Source organism: Lytechinus pictus, chromosome 17 (genome assembly GCF_037042905.1).
Source record: "Lytechinus pictus isolate F3 Inbred chromosome 17, Lp3.0, whole genome shotgun sequence".
Classification (NCBI taxonomy): domain Eukaryota; kingdom Metazoa; phylum Echinodermata; class Echinoidea; order Temnopleuroida; family Toxopneustidae; genus Lytechinus; species Lytechinus pictus.
Window position 1 is genome coordinate 112,760 of NC_087261.1, and position 27,456 is coordinate 140,215.

The 27,456-nt window shown below is 36.2% G+C and overlaps 2 protein-coding genes across 4 annotated transcripts in view; one reads left to right on the forward strand and one right to left on the reverse strand.

Annotated features, from left to right (window-relative positions):
* Window positions 1–1,164: 1,164 nt before the first annotated feature.
* Window positions 1,165–12,993, reverse strand: LOC129281085 (NADH dehydrogenase [ubiquinone] iron-sulfur protein 5-like). Of its 2 annotated transcripts, none has more exons than XM_054917074.2 (3): window positions 12,905–12,993; window positions 3,801–4,009; window positions 1,165–2,853 (listed from the first exon to the last, which is right to left on the reverse strand). In XM_054917074.2, exons 2-3 carry the CDS (start codon window positions 4,005–4,007, stop codon window positions 2,773–2,775), a joined length of 288 nt encoding a protein of 95 aa, XP_054773049.1. In that variant the 5' UTR covers window positions 4,008–4,009; window positions 12,905–12,993; the 3' UTR covers window positions 1,165–2,772. The 2 variants fall into 2 exon arrangements, with proteins under 2 accessions (XP_054773049.1, XP_063968332.1); XM_064112262.1 differs by having other exon boundaries at window positions 12,900–12,972.
* The window catches only part of LOC129281047 (mediator of RNA polymerase II transcription subunit 23-like), a 55,931-nt gene continuing 41,467 nt past the window's right edge, over window positions 12,993–27,456 (forward strand). The window contains exons 1-3 of one of the 2 annotated variants that reach the window (XM_064112260.1): window positions 12,993–13,087; window positions 20,546–20,730; window positions 27,272–27,423. In XM_064112260.1, the coding sequence (XP_063968330.1) occupies window positions 27,367–27,423 (57 nt within the window). In that variant the 5' untranslated portion in view covers window positions 12,993–13,087; window positions 20,546–20,730; window positions 27,272–27,366. Of the gene's footprint in view, window positions 13,088–20,530; window positions 20,731–27,271; window positions 27,424–27,456 lie in introns of both variants that reach the window. The other variant, XM_064112261.1, reaches the window with a different exon arrangement.

The window sequence follows — 27,456 nt, forward strand, 5'->3', positions numbered from 1 at the left end:
TGTATTTTATTATATGAAATTAGGTTTATTCAGATTTTTCTACCAAGAACAAAACAATGGGATTGACAACTAATTAAGTGCATTAGTTATTTATTGCCCCAACTTATTTCATCAAAATGGAGACACATCATTTACACATGTATGAAAAAATGAAACATTTATTATTTCATGTAATAACATAAGAAAAAGGAAAGTGGAGATATGACATCATCAGCCCACCTAATGAATATTCATGATGTACATATAACTGTTTTCACAAAATATTGATAAACTTTAAAATTAAATAACTTTATTTGTTATCAGATTTTGATGAAATTTTTAGCATTTTGCACTGTGAATTTTACTCTATTTATTTAGATATAAGTATTTTTAGACCGGACCATCCCTTCAAGAATATAAAATCCAGAATGAAATGGAATAATATGTTCATATTTACGTTTGTTTTATACTTGACATTATCTTTCTGAAATTTACCCCTCCAGCAACCAAACGCATGCGGTGTGCCACATTTAGTTTGATACCCTTTTGAACATCACTTCATTTTTGTTAGAATTCTGTATTTAGATTAATGATGTAGAATACTGGGGAACCTACAAAAGAAATGAGAATTTAAAAGTTTATGAAAGGGAAATAACCATGAAAACTTTTTAAAAAAGCATCAGGTCAAAATCTATCACAGAATTAAATTCTTGAGTAAAAGGTCAAAATTTTTTGCTTGCTCACTTTGCTAGCTCGCAGCTTTTATAAACTTTACCCTTTACACCATGTCTACCCCCTAAAAATGTTAGACCTAGACCCCGTAACACCAAGGTTAGCAATTAATCGCTAAATGAAACAGCCTATCAACATCATTGATCATTGGCGACGGGAGCCAAACATTTTAGGGGGGAACACCAAAATTTTTTGACAAGCAAAAAAAAAAAAAAGTCTTCAACTAAAAATTAAGGGGGAGACCGTCACTTCTGCCGCCTATGTCATTGATACATGCGCATTTGCTCAGTAGATTGCACTGGAACCAATCAAAACTGTTCTTTGTGTTACGGGGCCCTGGAAAGTCTAAAATCCCCCCTAAAAAAAAAGATGTAAAAATGTATTTTCAGTCTGGAATGTATTTCTCTTTTCAAGTAAACTTTGAAGAACAAAGAGAAAAATAAAATCTGATCATTCACAGATATAGCAGGATTTTATTCAAATATTTGAACAAATACTTTTTATAGAAAAGACAGTCAGCTTCTGATGCCTCCATAAAATGATTAATCCATGCTGGCCATTAACATTTGTTTTATTTACATACAACATTTTATAAAACAATACACACACTGCCTAAGCTCAATCCAAGAAGAAAAATTCCTCCAATTGTAAAGATATTCTACTGCTTTCAATTGATGTTTGTATTCAAACATTCACAATGCACACCCAGTAACAAAGAAGGGACATAGTCTGCAGAAGAAAAAAAACATGGAGTACATAAAGAGCCCAAATTTGGCCTTTATAAATTCATTGATCAAGTTTGTTCGAAAATTATGCTTGTAAGAATGGATTAGAATTGTAGTATCTGTATAAGTCAAATATCTTTGGACCATAGATATCTGTTAGAGTCTGAAGAAAAATGAGTTCAAACTTTTTGAATAACACAAGTTTTGCATTATCTGGTTTGAAAATTTTTATTGACATGTGCAAGATCAAATTTGGTAGATTTAATTGTGCACTATAGAGTATGCATAACTTGATATTCCACCATTCAAATAATACTTCACTAAAAACCCTTTAATTGTGGACTAAAATATGTGCTACTTGCATCTCCTAAATCAGATTTTGCCTTAGTCTCTGAGATTCAACTTTGGCAGATTCAACTTTTGGATAATGATGTTTGAATTGAATTACTTTTCTATCACTAGCAACAGAGCAGCTATCTTAAATCGAAACTTTCAATATCTATAGATCCCAATTAAATAACTTGTCAACACAACAAAACAATTCCATCATCATCTAAGCACATTACTCCATGTCATGAGTAGCTCTATTTAAGGCAAAAAGTGACATTGAATGCATAGTACAATGCAGTACAATTCATTTTCAAATTCGAAATTAAATCATAAGTTCTTGGCTCTTGATTGGGTGATTTCAAGTTGGCCTTGGTGTTGGTGTTGGAATTTGGATTGCTTCCCCTAGCTCCAAAACTCATTCAGTTTGTAAAACTGATCCAGATCACATTATTGACATCTCAACAACTAGTGATTGACTTTTCGAGACCATCTTCATTTCATGTTTGGTGTAATAATCCTGTAAAAATTGACCGAAAACCAACACCAAAAGGTAAACACAGAACTTGAAATCACCCATTATCAGTTGTGTGGCCTTATAAGAATAGATCAGTTGTACAATTAGGCACAACATGTACAAAAAGTTACAAAATTATAGATATCAACTTTATCCCTTTAAATTATCCCCCCCCCCAACTGGAAGGCGGAGGGGGGCATTGAGAAAACATCAAAGTTAAATGGAAGAAAATGCTTTATTATGCTGCTATATTCTTGTCAATCAAAATTGACTGCTGCTGATGTAGTATGATTTTTCGAATTACAAATAAAAACTCAAATCAAATACAAGACTCATTTGTCATGAATTGGCAACATTTTTAAATTTTAAAGAGTACTCTTTTTGCAATTTGGATTTCGCTTCCTGCTGATAGCCCAGGACTACAAGTTGAAAATAGCTGAGTGTGTATCGTACAGACATAAGATTTAAAATACAACTATGTTGAAGCGATCTTTATTGCTTGGCCGGCGGTGTGTATTTCCCCTCCTTGATCAGTTGATCTCTGTGCTTGATAATTGTCTTCATTCTTTCCACCTGAATATTGGAGAAAGAGAGAGATGGCAGAGGGGGAGAGAGGAAGAGGGTGAAGATGATAGAGAGAGAGAGAGAGATAGAAACACATAAAGAGAGAGAAAAACAGAAAAGAGATAGAAAGTCAGAAAGAGAGGAAAAGGTGTGAATGGTGGATAAGATGAGAATGGGGAGGGAAAGAAAGATAGAGATAAACAAATTCAGTTCAGCTCAATATCAACTCAGAATGGAAATAGAATACAGCAGGCCTAAATACAAACTACATAAAATTTGGATGAATAGAGAAATGGATTCAAAATACAACATTTATGTCTTTTGATTGATAACATTATTTTCAACATTTTCTTATCAAACTCATATCATTACAAATGACAATATGAGTGAAGTGGGGAAGTCAGTGAGAGTTCGGATAAATGTTATTGTAAACAAGGGGTAAAAAGGCAAATAATGACAAACAAATTACCCTATAATTATGCAAGATTTCAAATTATTTGAAGATTTATTTGTGATAGATAAATGCTTAGTCTAGAATTCTAACAAATGTAGAAAAAAGTTCATTATCTTTTTTAAGAGAATGGTGGTGTCCCATTCTCTAGCAAGTAGCAACCTTCTTCATCTAACTGCTCTTCCCATTAATCTTGTTTTTAAAACTGAAAATGTTTCAGAATAAAATTATAATCAATAATTCATTATTTTGCTTATCAGTGACACTCTATTATTATCTAAGTTTTATGAGATTATGGCATTCAAAAACCTAACCTTGACTTTGACAAAGCTGTCAATGTTATCATTAAAAATTTTAGGGCTTAATTGTCACTTCTGCTTTGCAGGTGAGCCAAACAATACAGTTACGTTAAGCTTGCAATATTGACACCGCCTTTGGGAAAGCGGCACCTATATTTTGCTTCGATGCAGCCAAGATAGATATTTCATTGTTATGTTCTTCTTACCCTCTTGGAGCCTGTGACACACTCCTTGAAGTCTGCTAGCTCTGGAGCACATTCCTTTTGAGCCCTAGTAATGCCAATCTCAGCTGCACATCTAATGTAATCTGCCTCATAGTACTTGCACTTTGGGTCAGGGAGCCCACCAAAGCCATCTAAACCTTGGTGTGTGGTGTAAACCTTGTCAAAGTCATAAAACCTGAACAGCGGCATGTCTGGATATGAAAAAAAAATATAAAATCCATATTTTATTGTTCAAAATAGACACAAGAATTGAAATACTCTGAAAATTTGTTTTGCCCAAATGATCGTGGGCCCGGCAGCCGCTATGATGGAAAGATCGCTGTCAGTGAGGAACTGCATGTATATAAACTGGCCAGCAAAAGAAAGTACTACCCACTTCTTTCAAAGGCTGCACACAAAAATTCACCCCATATAAATAAACAATTTTGTACACAGGTATGGTGCAATATCCATTAGTAATCACATACCCAACAGGAAGTGATTATCTTTATTACAAAGAAATAAAATGACATGTACAGCATCTTGGTCACTGAATCAAAAGTCACAAAATGTAACAGAATGAGCCGTCCAGGTTTTACACAACAGTCAATGTCAAAGGATGAAATAAACAGACACAAACAACAATGTTCAATAATGTGTATGTCCTCGTGCCTGGACACATTCCAGGCATCTCTGATGCATGCTTTGGACAAGTTGTCTGGCGTAGTCCTGGTGAAGTTCTGTCCATTCCTCCTGCAGAGCTTGGATCAATGTTTGCCGATTGGCATGGTGTGCATGCCATGCTCTCCTGACCTCAATCCCATTGAGCATCTGTGGGATGAACTTGGCAGACGGTGAGATCAAGGGAACAGCCTCCTACCAATCGGCAAACATTGATCCAAGCTCTGCAGGAGGAATGGACAGAACTTCCCCAGGACTACGCTGAGGTAAAAATAGGGTTTAAATGGAGTAAACAAAATCAACAGTGTCTGATTGTATGACACTAAAAAGGAAAATATGAGAGGCCACCTGTGAAAAATCTAATTTATTCATTTTATTTGTCAGATATAACGCAAGAAATACAAATGTAAGTGTTTAGAGTATAAACATACCTCAGTTGCATGATGAGTAACAGAAGACAAGGAAAATATGAAAATTGCTGCAAACATGTCCAAGTGAATAAAGTAGTGCTTTGCAATAATAATTAAAACATAGAAAAAGGTGTGCAATCCGCAATGGAAAAATACTATTTACAGAAATAATGCTAAAAATTACAATGATCATAAACGTTGATCACTTAATTTATGGAAGCTTATATAAGAATATAAGGTTTAAGAATATAAAAAATATATATGTTCAACATTTCAAAGTTGAGTAGAGACTACATTATTGCTTTAACATTACATATGGGCCGAAAGGGGCCTACCCTACGATTTAAAATGCGCCTCTTCATATGTAGGGGAGACCAGGGTTAGTTGGAATGTGGGGTAAGTTGAAACATTGTAATTTTCTTTAACGCCTTTAAATAAATTTATGCAATACTGCCCTCAATTTATTGCTATTATCAACAGCCATCCACCATATTACAGACAACACATGTGCAACAAGCCTGGTGAAGTTAGAAAGGAATTTTTGTTTTTTCACCTTCTGAGTAATTTTTTTCTCTTTCAGAAATCTTTCATTATCTCAGAGAAGTTTATATACACAACAAAAAAAGTAAGTCCCCCCTAAATCAAATTGCTGTAACTTTTGAACGGAGTTATTTTTAGATATGATATTTCGTAGGTGGTTTTCTACACTCATTAAGCAACTCCTGGGGGAAAATGAGATTGATCGGTTGAGTCATGCATGAGTAATTAAAGATTGAATTAAAAATGACCATTTTTGAAAGTCACAAGAGTCGTTTTTCAGATTGTGCAAATACAAAGTTGGGCAAATGTTTTTTTTAAGGTGAATTTTATGGTGTTATGCTGTTTTACTATCCATCATTTAGCCACTCCACACACAAAATTGATATCGTATGTTCATGGTTGAGTGAGCACAATATCGCAGGGGCCGCGGAAGCGGGGGTGGGGGCCACTTTTTTCCAAAATCATGTACAAAAATGTAAAAACGACCATACGATTGTGATTTTTTGCATGGTCAGCCCCCCCCCCCCCCCACTTTTGGCTCAGCCCGCTCCCCCACACTTTGAAAACCGTTCCGCGGCCTCTGTATTGTGACGTATCATCATAGGGGTTTTTGGTAGTATCCTCGACAACTTAAAATTTGAAAATGTTGGTGGCTTCCCCAATTATAGGCCCCTCCCCCATTTTTAAAATTCTGGATCCACCACTGATTTGTCCATAAATTAAACTGATCATGAGAAATTGTTAGGAAAAGAATACATTTATGCAGTATGAAGAGTACATTCATTCCTAAGTTTTCGAATGTGCTCGCTCAACCATGAAAATGTTAAGTTCGGTAAGTGTGTGGTGATAGAAATGATGGATGATAAAAACAACATCAATTAAAGTCACATTTGAAACCGAATTTGCCCCCAATATTCACCTTATTACCCTTTAAAATGAGTCTGTGACATTGAAAATACCAATTTTCTCACTTTGATGCGTGCTCACTCATCCGTAAATAAACAAATCGATTTCATTTTCGCACAGAATTCTGCCCATAGGTTGATAAACATTACTGCCAAATGACAATGCTAAAGACAGCCTTGAAAAAAAGTTCTACCATATTGAATAAGGGGTTACTTATTCTTAAACACATGCACCCATAACGTACACAAGTCTATGAGAGAGGAAGTCAAAATTTTAACAAATATGAAATAAGGGGTTTGTTTCATGGACGGTTTTTGTTACTTCTGCTAACAGTTATTTCATGAAACTTCGCACATGGCTTCAGAGTAACACTATCCAAAAGGTGCGCACACCAAAATAACAATTTGATACGGCAAAGAGTGGGGCCAAGGCCTTGAACTTTCTTCTCATTTGCATACTTTTCTAATATTGTGTGCTCACTGATGCATTAAACATCAGGATTTTCATAAAAATCAAATCAAATGAACCATGCAAGGAGGTTTGTGACAGATATCCATAGTTACAAGTTGCATTTTTTGCAATAACGTAAAAAAGAGCTAATCACATTCCACATGTTCATTCAAGCGTGAATGTTTAATTAAACACCTTTGAATCATTGAAGCATGTTAATTGGTCATAAACATAACGAAAAAGTTGATAAAAGATCAGTTTCAGTTACCAAAATGAAACAATACTTGCCTATGATATTTGAAAATCATATTTTTTGTTTTCAATAAATGTTCATTGAACCGTGAAACGATGAATATTATTGAAGATACTCTTCCCAAAAATAACTGTCACCATATTCTATCATTTTTGTTGATGAAAATGTGTAAAAAATCCAATTATAGCAAATTTGGACTTGTGTTTATTGAACCGTGAAATTTAGCCCCAAAAATTGTATCGTCTTTTAGAAAGTACCTTTTACAAGCCTTCTGACTATTTTTCATGATGAGAATGTGGAATCAGTTCCAATAAAATGGAATCAAAGTCATGATTTTTGGCTTGTGACTTTTGAAAAGTGACATTTTTGCCTTCTGACGGTGCTCACTGAAGCATGACGTAAAATATGTCCATAACATTTACTCAGAGGGTAGCTTATAAAATTACCTACACGCTCATGTAAAAATATATCAAAAACTCGCATTGGTTCGGAAATTATTGATGTTTGTTCAAGGGGGGACTTACTTTTTTTGTTGTGTATAGATCAAGTTGGCCTGTTTGGGGGTATAATGGACACTTGTACCAAGCTACAAAATAAAGTTATTAATATGCCGTGGTGAAGTCCCTTTTTTGTGCTGTTGACTTATAAATGTCAAATGGGCCTCCAGGGTTAGTTGGAACAAAATTGAAGGGGCTAGTTGGAACATGTTTCAACTTACCCCAAACATAATTATGAATAAAAACATTGCATATGAGAAAAAAATGTATTCAGTATTTCACACTCTTCTGAACATGTATTGTATACCATGCTTGTTTTTTTCTCAGTTAGGTCTGAGTGTGCATTTAAGGCCTATTGTAGGCCCCTAATGCAATATTTAAACCCTTATGAAACTGGGGGGGGTCAATTTAAGCCCCCACTTGACAAATTTGGTCACTACGCCGTCGCGCAAAATTTTTTGACCGCACCGCTTGCTGACTTTTTACTGTCAAGTCTTGCGCATCTTTCGAGCCCAAATTTGCGATGCCTGGGTGCTTGTTTTCGGAATTATGCAACATTTTGTACGTGCAGGTCGGACCCAAAATTGCTCAAAAATGTGATTCCGTGTACAAGGTCAATGCAAATTGTGTTTTTCAATCAAAAATCATAAATGTATGACTATTTTTATTTTTGTTGGTTCAAATGGATTTATTTTATGCTATTAATGATCGCAAAAGAGTCCCCGACAAAGTTCATCGGAAAAAACAAAGGTTCGAAAAAACAAAGAAATACAAGTTTAAAAAATAAAAAATACATAAAAAATTATATTTTTTGCAAGTTTTTGTGGATATTTGTTATAAAGGTAAAGATTGATACTCTCACCAAAAATTAGCATTCTACTAGCTTAATGAATTGATTTAAAGGCAAAAACATACAAAATTTTAATAGGGCAAATTTCATATGCTTATTTGCATAATTAATTAATAAATAATATAAACAGTTAATTTTTGTCAAGTAACTTTGATGCAGAAGTACAAGAAATTGCTGATAGTACACTTAATTGCATGTAAAATCAAACGCACACAAATAAGCGGAAATCTACTACACAGTTGGCTGGCATGAGTGGCTGTATAATAGAAAACATAAAGTTCAACAAATCCACTTTTAATATTTTGAACTTGAAAAAAATAAAGCAAATATGCTGAAACCATGTAATATTACGGTTGTAAGTAGTTTAAGTATAATTCTTAATTGACCATGCAGTGTTCCAACTTACCCCATACCATGTTCCAACTTACCCCGATGTAGGGTAAGTTGGAACGCTTGCGATAGTCTTTTTCAAGGTGGATTTTTTTTCAGTAACCATCATAGATTTAAAAATTTTATGGGGTACATTTGAAGCCCTTAGATATATGCTTCAAGCTGATATATTGATTGTTTCTCAAATAAAGTCTAGGCCTATTTGGATTTTACAGCCATTTTTGTCCAAAATGTTCCAACTAACCCCGGTCTCCCCTACTTTCCATAATCTTTTCTTTAATGAACTTATCTTCATTTGTAATGATTGCGATGGATTCGTAAGCTATAGGCCTAATCTGTGTCTTAAATTCAATTAGCTATTTTGTTACTGCAGATTTTTTGTTTTGTTTCACTGTTTCACATCCCAAGTTAGCCCAAATCCGACAATTAATTTTCATTGATTAAAATTAATCTCAGCAAAAAAATAATAATTATAATGGAAATGAAATAAAAATGAATAAATGATTTACCATTAACATTTTAGTTTTGTATCGTGTTTTTTTTTGCTGAACGCTATAAACACGTTTTTTACCTTATATAGGCCCTAATTTCTTTTAAAGAAATTTATTTTCATGTTGTTTAATAGATAAAGAGACAGCATGAGGGGTCAGAGAGATAGTGCCGCCCATTTCGATATTTCAAAAAAAAAATTAATGGAAATGGTGTGGGGATAGGACAGGGGAGAATAAAAGAAAACATATTCAAAAAAAATATTTGGGCCTACATTACCCCCGGACATAATACCCCGAAGAAGTTAAAATGACATCCGTTTTCGGTCGTCTTGCCATGCAAAAAGACGACCTGAAATTGATGACAACTAGCCCCCAATAAAAAATAACTTGGCACCATCCCAGATAAAATGAATCAATGAACCTTCTTGAACCTTCTGAAGTTTGCACCGGCAGGGCAGTAGACTGCAAATGGCCAGCGTGCTGCTCACGTGTGGGTTAGAGTGTTGCTCTAAAAAAACAAACCAAAAAATGTTTAAAGGTGATGTCAGTGTGGCTTGCCGTAAACGCATTTTCTCTCAATGCCGACGGTGGCGGGCGGTGTGCAAAGAAGATCATGCCTACGTAGGACATGTTAGTATACTATTCTACCTGCACTGGAACTGTGTATGTTAGCTGCAGTATACTTACACAAGTTTCATTATTGAAGGGAAAAATCAAACATTTGAAATATCTTGGTACACACATTCCATATTATAGCAACTCATCAGCAACTTTGGATAATGACAAACCTTGGATGACACCACAGATAAAAGCAATCATAATTGAAAGAGAAAAAGCTTTTGAGAAGAATAACAAACCTCTGTGGCGTAGTCTCAGAAATAAAGTAAATAGAATGATAAAAAGTGCAAAAAAACGTTATTATAACACACGTGTATCTCATCTTAAATCAACAAATCCAGCAGACTGGTATAAACAAATCAAGATTATTACAAAAAAGAACAACACATCTAACGTAATTGCTGTACCTGGTGTTGAACCTAATGATAAAGATCGTCAAGAGAAGACTGCTGATACCATTAATAAACATTTAATTAATATAGCATCAGATTTGGCGCCGTTGGATAGAAGTTGCTTACCAGCTTTTTTACCTTCTCCTTGTGTTTGCCCAGAAGTACAACCTTATCAGGTTTATTCTATGCTAAAGAAAATAAAATGCAGTAAAGCAGGTGTAACAGATGACTTACCCCCTCGTGTAATTCGTGAATTCGCTTGTGAACTAAGCCATCCTCTTGCCAATATCCTTAATACATCATTTCAACAAGGGTTAGTACCTTGGCAGTGGAAGCGAAGTCAGGTTGTTCCCATTCCCAAGTCAAAACCACCGAATATTAAAGAACTTCGACCTATATCTCTTACATGTCAATTCGCTAAAATTGCAGAATCATTCATTACGAAATGGTTATTGGAAGATATTTCTAAATATATTGACATTCATCAATACGGAAACAGACAAGGTCTGTCAACTACCCATTATTTGGTAAAATTATTGCATTGTGTATTGGACAACTGTGAAAAATCTAAATCAATATCCACTATTGTTTGCACAGACTTTTCCAAAGCCTTCGATAGACTTGACCATAATATTCTGATTCGAAAATTAATTGAATTTAACGTAAGACCTTGCATAATTGAGTGGATAGTTAGTTTTTTAGAAAATCGTTTTCAATCTGTTAAATATCAGGGTGTATTGTCGTCGTATATTAAAAATCATGCTGGAGTGCCTCAAGGCACAAAATTAGGCCCGATATTATTTTTGATCATGTTTAATGATGCATGTCAGAATGAATCTTTACCGCACTTTAAATATGTTGACGATCTTACTATAGTTGAAAATCGTTCAATACAAACTCCTTCTGTATTACAATGTCATCTCAATGCACTCGTTACCTGGTCATCTGATAATCATATGAAACTAAATCCGAATAAATGCAATGTAATCAGAGTTACTTTTTCTAAAAATCCACCATTACCTAATCTATTGCATATTGGTGACACTTCTCTGCAATATTCAGAAACTGTTAAAATACTTGGTGTCTATATTCAGTCAAACTTAAAATGGGATAAACAAATTTCAGATATTATAAAAAGGTGTAACAAAAAATTGTATATGTTCAGACTTGTCAAACAATATAAACTCCCTATGTCAGACCTTGTTCAAATTTACATTGGATATATTCGTCCAATATTGGAGTATTGTGTACCGGTATTCAACGGAGCACTAACTGCTAAACAGGTAAAAGACTTAGAAAAAATACAAAAAAAGAGTTTGCAAAATAATTCTTGGCTCAGATTATATAGACTATGAAGATGCACTAACAAAATGTGGATTAGAATGTCTTGAAAGAAGACGAAAAAAACTGTGTATGGAATTTGCTAAATCTCTTTTAAAAAACCCTCACTGTAACAACTGGCTACCAAAAAGAAAAAATATCTCAATCTCATTAAGAAGTGTTCCAAACTTTGCTCAGATAAAATGCAAAACAGATCGTTTTAGAAAAAGTGCAATACCTTATTTCATTGATTTACTAAATTCTAAATAAATTTCTACTTTCATACCCTTGAAGTCAACTTAAATCTTTGCCATTGTTTTAGTCTCCATTTCAATCCAATTGATATTTGAATTTTTAATTGTCTAATATTCATCACTTTTAATATTGTATTTACATAGTTTCTTTACCATTCTATTTTATTATATTTAATGAATTTTTATGTACACTTGCTCTTTAAAAATTATTTATTATTTATGTACATTACAGTACATGTTTAAATTGTAATTGTTGCTTTTATCCATGACTTGTGAACATTTTATTGTAAACATGCTAACTTCAGCCTTCTGGCTGTGTAACATGTATTGTTTTTATACGAAATAAACCATGATTGAATTGAATTGAATTGAATCTCGCAATATGTGTGAGTGGTCTGGAGGTGTCTTTCCAAGGACCATTCTTTGTATCGCCCAAATCGCCTTTGTGAAACAGTTGAGCGATATCTCGTTCTTACGTAGAATGGTTCTACGAAAGACCCTTTCAATGCAACAGGCCCCTGGTGATATCTAGCGGAATTAGTTTCGGCTAACAATTATTCGCGTTATATGAAGCTATGTTAACAGACAACTCTTGGCATGCTTGGTTTGCGTAGCCGTAGTCTCGTACTTCGTAGACATGTTCACCATGTTCACAGACAGTGCGAGGCCGAGGTTAGAAATAGTAATTATAAATTAGTATACTTACTAACCTCGCAATACGTGTGAGTGAGACACTAAAGTTAGTGAGAGTAGGCCAGCGCCATTATTATAACCTCGTTCGTAGGATGAGTGGCCAGGACCTAACTAACGTTAGATAACTTAGAATAACTTAAGACCAAGAGTTAAAACTTAGATAATTATAACAACATGAAAAAGCATGTGTGGGGCTGTAAAATTGGGCCACTCCACTCCCACCTCATCTGGAATAAAACGGGATATGGATTTTCGAGAGTACAAATAGCCATATGACATGTATGAGTTGGAAAAAAAAATATGATGAATAGGATATTCAAAAGGGGTTATTAAATGGTATAATTTTGTAATTCTCACCTCACCTCTAATTATAATTTAACAAGATCAAACGGCCCGAGCTCGGATCCAACGAAGATGGCGCTATAGTAATTCAATTCTGTGTATGTTTATGAGGCGAAGTTCAACGGTGGCGCTGGCAGTGCAGTGGCGAAAAGCGTCTTTGTTTTCCGACTTTTCCAGCCCAGATTCTTTTTACTTTTGTTCATGTGAGTTCCAACAATTTGTAATTTCTTATTACTGAGGCGTAACATAGATTCACGTACCTTACGGTACCGGTATGTGGTCTGTACTTTTTATCTTTAAATAAAAAATGAAACTTTTTCAAGTTCAACTCCTTTCTTAGTCCCATTCATTCAAAATCGTGCATTGAAAATTCGAGTTGCTTGTTTTGTATGAGTGTCCACCCCCCACCCGGGCCGCGTATTTTTTATTTACACCACTGCTCCGCCAAAATCCACAAAAATACGAAAGGAACGGCTCGCGGGCAAGTCTAATCTGTGCGCTCAAGCAATGCAAAGCTCTCGGATCGTTCTCGCGTGAGATTTGTGTTAAGTTCTCATTTGTATGAAGTTGATTATAGCCACTCCTAGTATGGTAAGACCACCTCTTTTGAAACCGACCACCTTGCGCGCGTTAAAATTATTGCGTATTACAAACGATACGCGCGGGAGAGTAGGCGCAGTGTCCATAGAAACGGTAAGAATCGATTTTACGAGAAAAAAAGAAGCAACAAACAGTAAAGATTTAGTAGAATTAATCAAAATTGTATTGACCAAACCCAAAACCCGCTGAAAAACCAAGAAATCCGATAGGAAACGGCTTTAGAACAAATATCCGTCGTCAATCGTCGAATCATGCGTCGGAGCTCGCAGTGGAAGTAGTGAGGCGATCATTTAGCATGTTGACGTCACTCATAGAACTGATTTGAAAGAGTAAAAATATTTCGCCACCGCGACAAGAATCGGCCGTAAACTTAGTGTACCGCGGGTGGTCGGTTTCAAAAGACGGGTGCAAATGAGCAAATGGAAAATCGTCGCATTCGTTGATCGTCGATATATACGCAAATTGAATCGGAGTCGCCGAGCGAAACATGGGAATCTGATCTGCTCAATTTTCTGCACAAATGAGACGAAAACTGGGTAAAATTGATGAATATTTTCGCAGATATGATGCTTAGAAGATTAGGTGGTCGATAAGGGGTAGTTCCAACCATACCAATGAGGTCCAAACATTAAGATGTATGGACCTCATAGGCGACATTACCCAAATTATGGGTTGGACAATGCTGTTCTGATTTCCAACCCAAGACTTTGGTAAATGTACACCTTAATACAAGTTAGAGTTATCCGATATACCTTTCATTCGGACGGCAAACCTTTATTTAGTTGTAAAAATAGTTGAAATTAAAATCGATTATTGTTAAACTTACATTTCAGGCCCTTTTTGTTGATTTTCGGTGAGCATTCCACACAGCTGCGACGAGTGATCAACTCCGAAGTGATACGCGTACTGGTCAGCTGATCGGTCAGGTGATCGGTTGGATATCTTTTTGTCAGACGTTCATAATTTATGTTAAGCGTATCAATCTTCAGTATCTTGATTTCAAAGCATCAGTATTGCAGAGAAAAGTCATTATTGATTGGAATCAGTGGCGGGGGGGGGGAGGGGGGGGGTGAGCATTTCTGCCCGTTCCCCCTTTTGAGATTTATAGTAAACATTTTGGAATTAAATATGTTATTAATACTAGTTATGGGGTGCCCCCCCCCCCCCCTCATGAGAATCACGTACAGCATTATTTGTAATGGGGATATTTCGTTCATATTCTTTTCTCTTTTTTGCCTTTTTTTTTAATTGCCAAATTCAAAATTTTACTGGGAACAAATTAACAATATGACTTTCTATACATCACTTTTAGGGACAAACTTTTTTTTATGGGGGTGGGGGTTGGGGGCTTGCCAAATATAATCAATGGTGGAAAAAATGACCTTCTTTTTAGTGACAACTTTATAAAAAAATTGTCAAATTTTACGCGAGACAAAATGACCTTCGATCATTGCTATAGTTAAAACCTTTTTTTTTTTTTTTTTCTTATTTTTGTGGGGGGGGGGGGGGGCTTGCCGAATATTACGCGGACAAAATGACTTTCATTTTGAGTGACCATTTTTTTTTAACTTGTCAAACTTTACGCAAGACAATATAATGACCGGTTTTTTTTTTTTAGTAAGAATCTTTTTTGGGAGTTGTCAAATTTTACTTTGGATTTCACCAAAAAAAAACGGGATAAGAGAAAAGGAATGAAGGAAGGAAAAGAAAGAAAGAAAGAAAGAAAGAAAGACAGAAAGAGAAAGGGAAGAGAAATAAAAGGCCATAAAAAAGCAAAAGGAAAGAAAAATGCATGCGAGAATAATTCCGAATGTTATGTCAAAATCTATTGCAAAATTGATATTTGTAATAAAAGTGACAAAGGTTTTGCTCGCTCGCCTCTTCATCTGGTAGGCGCGTAGCTAGGGGCGGTGCCCCCCGAAAAGGTCCCTCCCCCCAAAAAAAAATAAGGAGGGAATAGAGAAAATAAAAAGCGAAATGAGAAAAGGGGGATGTATATAACTTAGTTTATAATTGTTTTTCCTTTTTTTGGGGGGAAGGGGTCAAAACATTAACGTTATGTTTTTCTATAAATAGGTCTAATTGCTAAATATCCAGAGTTATCGAGACCCACCTGCTGATATTGCACTGGGGGTACACGATGGAAGGGTTAGGCCTAGGGGCCCCCGAAAGTTCTACAACCAAGATAAAAAAGAAATTAAGGGAATTAATGAAAAGAAAAGGAAAAGTGTAAGTTAAGATATCTATCTCAAATTTAGATTTGCACGAAAAGTTTTTTTCTCGCTTGCTTCACTCGCTTGGAACATATAAAGCAACTTTATTCCCACGCGCCATGTATGCCTACATTGGCCCTCTTTCTTTCTTTTATTTTTTATTTTTTTTACTCATCACGCTACCGTACTGCCACACACGGGTTTGCCCTAATGATCGTGGACAATCATAAAAAATATTATTTTCATACCATGTGACTGGGAAATTTTTGGCTCCACCCCCCCCCCCTCTCGATCCCTGTATCGATTTTGACTTGATAGGGGCCTATACCTGATGGAATTAGCTTCATTCAATATAAAATCATAACGGATAGAACGCCTTGAATACAGGCCAAACAGCCTAACGACATTGCCGTGTCACGTGATAACCAGTATTAAACGAGAATGTGCACAACCCTATGGCGACAAAATTTGCCGCAAAAGTTGAGCAAGTTCTGGACAAAAAGGCTTCAATACCCCAAGAAAAGATCAGGCGAGTACTATTTATACATTTTTTCAATTTAGTAATATCTAGAGTCTAATTTAAGAACAGATTTCGTCATGGAGCTCCATGGTAAGATCTAGTAATTTAGGTCCAACATTTAATTCGCGTGCACTAACTTTTTTAACACAGGAATTAATAGCCTTGGTGCTTAGAGTGATTATAGCCTATAGTATAGGCGCAGGCCTATGCCTGGCCAAAACCACCCGAATTCATCCTGTTACCACACTATTTTCTAAAGTAAAGTAAAGGTTATTGTTGATATTACGGAAAATCTCAGAACAAGCCAATACCAGAAGGCAAATATTAAAGGAAAAATAATAATTAAAAAGGACTAGGCCTAATTGCAATAAAATACAAAAGAACAAGTGGGGATACTCATCAGCCCACCGAATGAATATTCATGAAGACATGCCTAGAACTGATAATGCAAATCATTTAAATTCAATAACTCTGTTATTTATTATCTGATTTGATTAAAAAAAATCAGCATTTTGCTCAGGCTGTGAATTTTAGTCTATTTATTGCGATATGGATAGCTCCTGCCTGGACCATCCCTTTAAAAGGAGAGACGTATCCAAGTAGAAAAATTAGATGAACAAAACAAAAAACGTTTGAGGATAAGTTGGACAACTAAAAGAAAGTTATGAAATTTTAATCATATGAAAAAATGGGGAAATCACAAGACAAATTGCAGATTTTATGAAGTCATGGATGCACCACTAACCACTTAATTTTTTAACAAATGTATTTATACTAAAGATTCATTATTTGACAAAAGTTAATCACATTATTTTTTCAGAACTCGAATCAAGTTTACATTTTCATATTGTTATGTAGGCCTTCTTAAAACATCTAATGAACTAAAAATATTGAGCTTGACTATATTTTTTATACCTTTAATCACTCAGTTACACTAGCGTACCTACGGGGGGGGGGGGGGGCAGGGGGGGCACTCTGCCCCCCTGACGAGCCACAACCCATACAAAATACATATCACTGCCCCCCCTGACGAGCTTGAAAGACCTTTTATGCCCCCCCCCCTGACGAGCTTGAAGACCTTTATTGCCCTCCCTGACGAGCTTGAAGACCTTTTTTTTTTTTTTTTTTTTGCTTGTCAATTTTTTTTCTGGTACAATAACCTTTGTTTTTTATTGAAGACCTTTTTTTTTTTTTTGCTTGTCAATTTTTTTGGCGGCCGATTTTGCCCCCCCTGTGGAAAATCCTAGGTACGCCACTGCTCAGTTACTATAGATATCGAATCATAAATTCATATTTTTATGGTTGTTTAAGAGAACTATAAAGTCTGTATAATAATGGAATCATGAACACATCAATCATCAAAATATCCTGGTAAAAGTTTCAAGGAAATCAAAATTTCGGAAAAGGTAAAATTTTGTAGTAATGATCCTAACAGATAAAATAAATGGTTATAGTAGTGCACCTATAATTAAAAATTTGTTACTTTCTTATTAGTTGTCCGAATTCCCTCAAACTTTTTACTTCTGTCAATCTAATTTTTCCGGTCCTGTTGAAAAAATTTTATTTTGGGGTAGACTTTCCTTTAAAAAAATTGAGAAAGAAAGAATAGAGGGGTATAGGGAAAAGATCTTATCTGCCAAATGAAGATAATGATAATAATATAAAATCATATTTCTACAGCGCATATAAATGCAGAAGCAGTCCCTATATGTGCTTTGTAAATAGTTAGAGAAAAGCAAAAGTATCATCGACAAAATATGCCTAATTTAACGACAACAAAATAGAGGTCTTTTGAGTTGGGCAAAAAGCAAGAGAGCATGCAGAGGCCACTGTCGCCCGAATACAGAAAAGAGCGAGATACGAGAGAGGATGAGTGCTGAAGAGACCCGGTGAAGAGAGGGGAAAACTTAAGACGAAGAAAAGAAAAAAGAGAGTCTGCAGCTATAAGAACCCTAGTTCTTTCTTTGGTCATGGATCTGCATGAATATCTAGAGGTGCCATAACTGCGAAAAAAATGTTCGTAAGATTCCTACACATGTAATTCAAGCAGATTAGGTCCAAACAAACTCAACGCTTTTTAAAAGCTATATATCTTAATCATTATCGAAATAATGTGCGCGGCACGACGTTAGACTCTTGCGCGAGCCGTTTCTGAAGGGGTTTTCAATGTTGTGGCGGAGCAGTGGTGTAAATAAAAAATACGCACCCGGGCCCCACCCCAGGGGGGGGGGGGCACTCATATTATATTTTTGATGGGGGTGTGCCGCAACAAGGGTAAAATACAGGGTCTTGATCTTGGCACTCATCCTACGAACGAGATTATAATATAACCTCGTTCTCGGCAGCATACAGTGCTATTGTGCAAATATACATTGCTCATTTTCCCCCCATCCGTCATTCAAAGTATCACGAACTCATGCAATTTTATAAATGTGATACTTAGCCTAACATCTTTTCAAAAGAAGATCATTCTTACTGACCTTACAACATTACAAAAATGAATAAAAACTCACCGAAATTTATGCGTGATGGCGATGGATCCTCTGGGTTGCTACTATGGTGTTCAACAGTGACAAATCGAAAAAGAAAAAAAATCTCACGAAACCAGAGAGGTTTATCCACCCGTTTGGACGAAACTCAGCTCGTGATGCATTCTGGTAAGGAAGTCTCGATAGCCTCTATCAAGACAAATTGGCAATCTTGCTTCGTCTCGATAAACATATTTAAAGAATAAAACAGTGTAAATGACATTTAAAAAATGGAAAAGGGGAAAAGGAGAAGAGAGGAAGGGAAAGAATGAGAAGAAAAAGAACTTGAGGGCCCGGGGGGGGGGGGGGCACTCAGTATATAATGCATAGTGGGTATGTGCCGCGGAGGGGACCCCCATTTTTACACTCAAATTTCCGTTCCGAGGCATAGCATTTTTGTCTTATTGAGAAAAAGAACAAAGAAAGCCGCTCCAGAGCATAGCATTTTCTTCTTCTCGAGAAAAAAATCCGCTCCAGGGCTTCGCATATTTTCCGTTACGCCGTTCCGGTCGCAATTTTGGTGAAAAGCGGCCGCAGCTCGCTGTCCGACCATCGCCTCTGCGCTAGCGCGCCCGTCAGTCGTGCCGCCGGGCTAGCTGCAAGTACGTTCCATAGGGATGCATACGCACTCGCACACAGGCGACCCGTTCCAAGGACCCCCGTTTTCACAAACATTTGTAGTTCCGAAGCCCGTTCCGAGGACCCTCCTTTTTACAATAAGCCTGCTCCAAGGCCCCCGTTTTTTGTCTCGCCCGCGGCACACCCCTACCACTTTTTTGGTCAAGTGCCCCCCCCCCCCCTGGGCTTGAGGGGGGGCAAGAAAGGAAAATGGAAAGGGAAAAAAGAGAAAAGTAGATGAAGGGAAAGAAAGAATATAGAAATAAAAAGTCCAACGCGAGGAAAGAGTGAAAAGGAAGGAAAGGAGAACATAATGTGAGAAACTCATCCCGAAATGCTAATAAATGAGTGAGAAAGGGGAAAGAATTAAGAGATAGCAAAATGGAATCTATAATTAAAAAAAGAGGAGAAACGGGAAATAATGGTAGAATGGAAAGGCTATAGGATACGACCAAGAAATTAAAAAAATGTGAAAGAAAGAAAAGGAAAGGAAAAGTGTAATATATTATGCTATGTTCTATTACTATTTAAGATTCTTATGAAAAGGGAACAAAATTTTCTTGATATTGAAGTTTACTAAGAAATATTTGCCGCACTCTAAAGCTGTGTCCCTTCTGGATTTTTTTTCCCTTTGCTTTTCAAATTTATCTGGAATAGTTTGTTCTCCATTTTGGTTGTGAAAACCTTTTTTTTTTTTGGCTTTGCATATTTAATTGAGCACCCCCATTCAAAAAAAAGTTCCCAGGGCCCTGTCAATTATAGCTAAGATTTTTCTGGAAATAAGGTTCAAATATTTGACCCAAATCCCCTCCATTTGGATGCGATTTTTTTTTTTTTTGCTTTTTTTTTTTCTGACGAAAATCGCTTGCTTCCTTCCTTCCTTTCCTCCATTCTTTTTCTTTCTTTCTTCCTCAGTCTTTGTTTCTTTTTTTAGGGGGAACTATTCCCTCTATCTAAAATTTAGGAGGACGTGTCCCCTCTCGCCCCCCCCCCCCCCCCCACTTCCGCCACCTGTGACAGAAATATAATTCTGATGTACAAAAATAGTGATAAAAAAAAATTAGTGTCAGGTGATAAAAAGACTACCTTCGCAGGAACAGGCTTCACCGGAAACGGGTATTGATCAAAAGCATGAATATTCCAGCTCTGTGTTCGCGCTCCCATTAGCTTTCTTTTATTCAGCACAAGAGGGCGTTACGGCACTCTACATAGGATTCTATGGACAGACGAGGATAAAGAAGAATTTCCTGACAATTTTATACGATTTCGAAAGAAATCATAGAAGAAGGGATAATATTTCTTGGATGTGAAGTTACAACAGAGCTACTGTGGAACCAAAATCTTCGTTTGGTTCTTGACAATCATTGGTAAGTCCAACTCTTTTACTCTTTTAGTCATAAGTAAAAAAATTGCCAGGAAGCAGGCCTAAACACCGTACAGTCCCATCCCCTACCTTTTGCTGTATGGCGAATGGTCGGGGATGACGAGTGGATCTTGGGAACTAAATTATTATCTACTGGGTGGTGTGGAAAAACAGGTGGCATTATCGTGGTTTATGTCACCAGTCCATTCACTGCCGTTTATTTCGTCAGCGGTGGTGACATCTTTCCACTCCCATTGACTTTGTACACAACGAGCGCACACACACCGACACACACGAGAAGAGAGGTGACAAATTTCACGATAAGGCCAAACAGGTGTTATAATATGTTAATCAGTAGAGGCGCACGGACAAATATTGCCTTGGCTTGGAGACTATCTCCAATATCAGAGACTTTTGTAAAGAATTTTGGTATCCAGTTTTGGAGTCCAATTTCCTTTGTTTACATTTGCTGCAAAAGGATTACCTTGGCGGCAAATTAAAATGTGATTCCTCATGAAAAATTACCCCTTTTCACCGTCTACTTTTGTTTTGATAAGGATTTTTGTTGTCAATCACACACTAAACAAATTAACCCAGGGAGCTCCGGCCCGCACAGCGGGCTGGAGCCCAGGGGCTTACCGTGTATTTGACCATACTCACGGGACTAGCGTGATTTATGGTCTAAATATTACTCCAAATGAATTGTGAAAACAGAAATTATGCACTTACCACGATTATATGGATGAAGCTGAAGGTCTAACGAGTGGCAGTTTCCTGACATCGAGGCACAGACTGGAACTTCAAAAAAACGAAAAGTTCTCTCCTTCTACCCCCGTCTCGATCGGCCATTTTTGTTATGAATCGTAACAAAATGTTCCCTGGGTTAAAAACAAATGGGCTTCTGACCTCAGTTAGACAAAATTTTGGGTGGAAAAAATCATGCTTTTGTTGGTGTTGTTTCTTTTGTCCTTTTGCAAAGCAAGTCTCCAATGTGGGAGATTGTCTCCCCTATTGGAAAGAGTCTCCCATATTGGCCGTGCGCCTCTACTGTTAATAGACCAAAAAGCTTCAGTCTCTATTTTGGACTTGGTTGTACCGCTGAACTGCGTTGGCTCGCTCACCAATACAAAGACTGAAGAGCTTGGAGGCCCATACGTACAGACAACGTATTAGAATAGCAGTAACGTTAGATCTAATATTCGGCGGAAACCCGATTTTCCGATCGTTTTTTTTACATAAAATGTCACAAACTCACATGAAAAAGAAATTACATCCATATTTACGAAAAAATGTATAAAATTCAGAAATATCGTACCTTAGACCACAGTTACCGCTAAATCCTTTCAAATGATGATCAAAACATCGTCATCTTCGATCCTTTCGTTGGTCAACGTAAGTTGCCATCTTGGATGACGTCATCATCCTTACTACCTCGGGCGAAGTTCGTGCAGGCTCCACTCCACTTCACTACCGCTACACTCCACCTACCCGAACTTCGGGACAGTGAATCAGTTCGGATATACCGAGTGACAAAGGTGGGATGAAATGATGGTTTATTGTAAAAATTACAGAAAAAAAATATAACGAAAGAGATAAATAGCTTAACAGGGTGCTACATAACTTTTTTGAAGCACTTGCCCAGTCGGGCAAGTAAAATTTCAAATAGTTGGAAAATACTTGCCCGAATATAGATTAGAAAAAAATCCTTCAAAACAAAGTTTTATTGCTTCAAAACAAGTTATAGGCTTTCGGTTTTACATACCATACCATTGACGGCTTTAGAAATACATTTTTCAACAGGACTACTGATGTACCTTGTAGTTGTATTTTTTTTTTTTTATCTTGAACATCATGACAAAATATGTGGTCAATATGCTCTTTAATTAATTTCCTAATCTCATATATATTCCATATATTTTGGAGGGGACTAGGACACACAATAAAAAAAAGGGGAAATCACTGAAAATAACCAGAGAAAAAAAAATAAGAGAGGGGGAGACAATGAAAGAAAAAAAAATAAGGAGAAAGACAGAAAGGACGAAGAAATAATGGAAGGAAGAAAGAAAAAAATAAAAATAAAGATAGAAAGAGAGAGAGAGAATGGCTGCGGGGAAGAGAAAGATGGAAAGACAGAAAGGAAGAAAGAAAGAAAGAAGGGAAAGAACTAAAAGAAGGATGGAAAGAAAAAATATTTAAAAAAACTGAGGGGAAGAGAAATGAAGGAAAGAAAGGAACAAAAGAAAAAGAAAGAAAAAAGGTAAAAAGAAAGAAAGGAAGAAAGAAAAGAGAAAAAGAAAAGGTAAAGGATTGATGGAAGGAAGGAAAAGGGAAAGAAAGAAAACGAGAGAAAGGAAAGAAGGCAGAAAGAAAAGGTATAAGGATAGATGGAAGGAAGGAAAAAAAAGAAAAGAAAGATAGAAAGAAATGAAGGAAGGAATGAAGGAAAGAGATGAAGGAAGGCAGAAAGAAAAAATAAGGAAGAAAAGAAAGGATAGATGGAAAAAAGAAAGATCAAAAGAACGAAAGACAGAAATAAAGAAAATCAGAAAGAAAGGAAGGAGAAAGAAAGAATGAAAGACAAAAAGAAAGGAAGGAATGAAGGAAAGAAATAAAGAAAGAAAAGAAAGAATGAAAGGGATGAAGAAAGTAAGACAGGAAGAAAAGGTAAAAAATGGATGGACGAAGGAAGACAGTAAGAAAGAATGAAAGGAAGGGGGAAAAGAAGGAAGGATTAAATAAAGAGGTAAACAAAGGTTGGATGGAAGGAAGAAAGAAAAAAGATAGAAAGAAGAGAATGACAAAAAGAAAGACAGCTATAGTAAAAGAAAAAATGAACAAAAGAAGGAAATTTAAAGAAATAAAGAGAGATTCAAAAGAAGGAAAGATTGAAAAGAAAAGAAGGAAAGATAGGCAGAAAGAAAGAAAATAGAGAGGAAGAAAGCTCAAACTATCCAGTCATAAATAAAGAAGAAAATTTATCAATTTCCTTGGCTAAAAAAAATAGTTACGAAAGAAACCACATTTATCAACATACACACAAATGCATATATGTGGGACTGTCAATGTATTTCAGTGTGTGCGATACAGACGATCATTCGAAACCCAATCTTTTTGAAGCATAAAAGAAGTGAAAATTTCTCCTTTTAATGCTTACAAATGACAGAGAGCTACCCCAATTTTTAGGGAATATGGACATTACAAGAATTTTCATTGGTAAGAAATGTGAATTTTGACAGTTCTGTGGGAGATTTCTTCCAGAGCAAACTTCGTTCGTGCAGCACCGTACTCCGTAGAAACTGAACTACATGCATCGACTGCATGGACTAGGCACTAGCTAGCTAGGTATGCTAGACTGCCATTGATTCTGTGTGTGTGTGTACGTCTCTGAGCTGTATGTTTATTGCAGAAAATGGCGCAAATTTTGCAATTCGAATCATGACTTATAAACTTTTTTGAAAGAAATTAATGATATTGCTTTGTCTCTTTTTCTTTTCTATATTTTGATGGTGAAATATGGGGAATCTTTCTAAAATGTAATTTCCATAGGAGAATTTTGCTTGCCCGATTCGGGCAATCAGTTTTTGTCTTTGCTTCAAAACACTTGCCCGACTCTAACTTTTACTTGCCCCGGGCAATCGGGCAAGCGCTTATGCCGCACCCTGCTTAATATCTTACTCTACACCCGTATTTCACTCCGTGTCCATCCTCCGGTTATCCTCAAAATTTGTGATTTTGGGCCAGTATCAAATTCCTCACACGTATTATTCACGGCCGATTTCAAAACATTGTATGCAACGAACGTAGAGGGCAGCAACGCACATCAGTGTTGCTATTACTAGGAAGGTCCACTCGATATTCTTATTTTTTTATACATATTTTGTTAAATAGCGCCTTTTACGTCGAGTATGAAATTAATATCACAGAATATTTTTTTAATTGTAGAGATATATAAAATATCATACAATTTTTTTGCTATATACAGTGCGTATCAAAAAAAAGTTTACACTTTGAAGAAATCCTGTAAAATTATACATTTGTAATATCCTGAAGATTTTTTCCACATTCTAACATTGGTACAGATCCATTTAAGCAAATGGAGATATAACTGTCGCAAAATATGTCCGCTTGAGTGAGCACCACTTACTTTTGAAAATGTAGTGAAAAATGATTTGCGCAGAACTTTGAAATAGTTGTGCAAATAAAAGTAGACCTTAATCATGAAGAAAACGTGGAATTTAGTTAGTAAAATTGATTTGAAGATATCTTTTACCTTTTTAAACTGGTTTCCTTGCCGAAAACACTTCCAAGTGTGCATTGCGCCCCACCCCACTCCCCCACACACCGAGGCCATCGAGACGATATTTGCTTTGCACTGAGCTGTGATTTACATGAAATAGCTTAGGCTTGATTTTAATTTTGTTAATCATTGTCAATCTTGGGAAAAGTGTGGAGAAACAAGTATTAAATGAAAAAATGAAATGTAAACCCACTTTAAATGATAGAAACTCAGTGAAAAAATGCTGGAGATGTCTGATATAAACTTTTGTTCAGGTTCAGTTATGTCCTCAGATCCAGCTGGCACAAAAAGGGTAATGGTTGTGCTTCCTAAATGTTGAAATTTCAATTTGGGTGGCAAAATTGTTACAAATTGCTTGAATGTATCCGTTTTATTTCAATTGACTAAAAGTGTAAGGAAAATGTATGAGAAATGTTTCGCAGGGTAAGTTTGATTTCGCCCTTTCCCCTTGACACAGCGTGAAAACGAGCATTTCTGCGCAAACAGATTCTGCGAGCTTTACAAAAATGGACAGTGCTCACTAAAGTGTAACATTCTGTCAAAACTTTTACTTTCATTGGATAGATGAGATTCAAACCTAAGATTATATGTGAAAAAATTACCCACATGTTGTATATTTTTGAATTCCCAAGGCTTTTTCAAAGTGTAAACTTTTTTTTGATACGCACTGTATATTTTATAATAAAATTTATAATAATTGACGTCTTTCAAAAAGGATAACAGATCGATCAGGTGATGACTACGCGTATCACGTGATCTGAAAATCAAATTTGTACCGCTTTGATTGCACTCGACGGTGACCGGACCGACCGCCAAGAAAAGCTGAAAAAAGGTCTCAAATGTAAAGTTTCCCTTTATTTTATTACATTGAAAGTATGACTAGGATTACATATCATGGACAGTATTTTAATCAATCATGAACAACCAGCATACAACTCGGATTTAGTGAGTAATATCATTAAATACTTGGGTGCAGGAAACACTAAACGGTTCTAACCAGTTTTCAAGCCATTGTCGCCTATGAGGTCCATACATGTTAATGTTTGGACCTCATTGGAACTAGGAGTGGTCTGCAATATAGGATATTGTTTTCCATAATGGTATGAATCGCCAATATCGGCTGTGCACCTCCACTGTTAGTGTTAGGCTGTATTAAGAAACCAGGGGTGATTTACATTTTGGTAAAATCAGCAATTAAAGGCATGTCATTATCATGTTGATATTCTATTCTTTATGTTTTGATTTCTTATATTCAATATATGTCCATTTTCATGAGAATCAAATTGAAAAATGCATTTGTTTTATTTTATTACCTTTATTACCGGATCTACTGAAAAAATGCAATTACTTATGCAGTCGAGTTTCCAGGTCTATCACTTGCTATCTCAATCTAACTATTAAAAGAATGTGTGCCTGTGTGCTGTGCCAGAGTTACTATTCCCAAGGGTGAGTATATTGCACTGCAGACCAAAACTTGTCTAACTGTGACTTGAATCTGTTCAACGTTGATGCAGTAACTATCTCTGCCGGCAAGGAGTTCCAGTCATTTACAACTCTGGCAGTGAAAGTATTTTTTGCTAGTATGCAATGACTAGTTGTATAGGCTAATTGTATAGGCTTAAATTTCTTTTTATGCCCCCGCAGACGAAATCTGGAGGGGGCAGTAAGCGTTGTCCCTGTCTCGATATAACTCGAAAAATATTTAATGGATTTTAAAAAATTTTGGTGTGTAGGTAGATGACACCAAAATACAGGCTAAGTTCGAATTCGGAGTCCGCACATCAAAGGTCATAGCTCATTAAATATGCGAGTTGGTACTCGCGCAATAACTAAAAAATATTGAATAGATTCTAAATATTTTTGGTGTGTAGGTAGATGATACCAAATTAAAGCTCGAATTTGGAGTCTGCAGGTAAAAGGTCACAGCTCATTAAATATGCGAGTTTGTTTCCGCACATGTGACAACTAATGAAATATTCAACAGATTTTAAAAAATTTGGATGTGTAGGTAGATGAAACCAAAATACAGGTTAAGTTCAAATTCGGAGTCCACAGGTCAAAGGTCACAGCTCATTATATATGCGAGTTGGTTCAAAGGTCTGAATTTGTTCATTATATACATGCATATTGGTTTCTGCACAATATTAAGTTCAATCATATGGAAAGAATTTCTGATCGCATTAAGCGGGGGCATCTGTGTCCTTTGGACACGTCAAATTTCTAGTCTTGTTTTTATTATACCTTGCAGGATCTCTCATCAGTAAAATGCAGCACTGCAGCCTTGCTTTCCTGATGTGAATAATGAATTGGGAATCCTAGTAAAAGGAAAAGAAACAATCAGCTATGGCAGTTACTGTTGGGATAGACCAGCAACTCCAAGAGATGCTTGCAGATGTGTTGGTAAGAGAAACTTTGCAAAATGATGAAACAAGC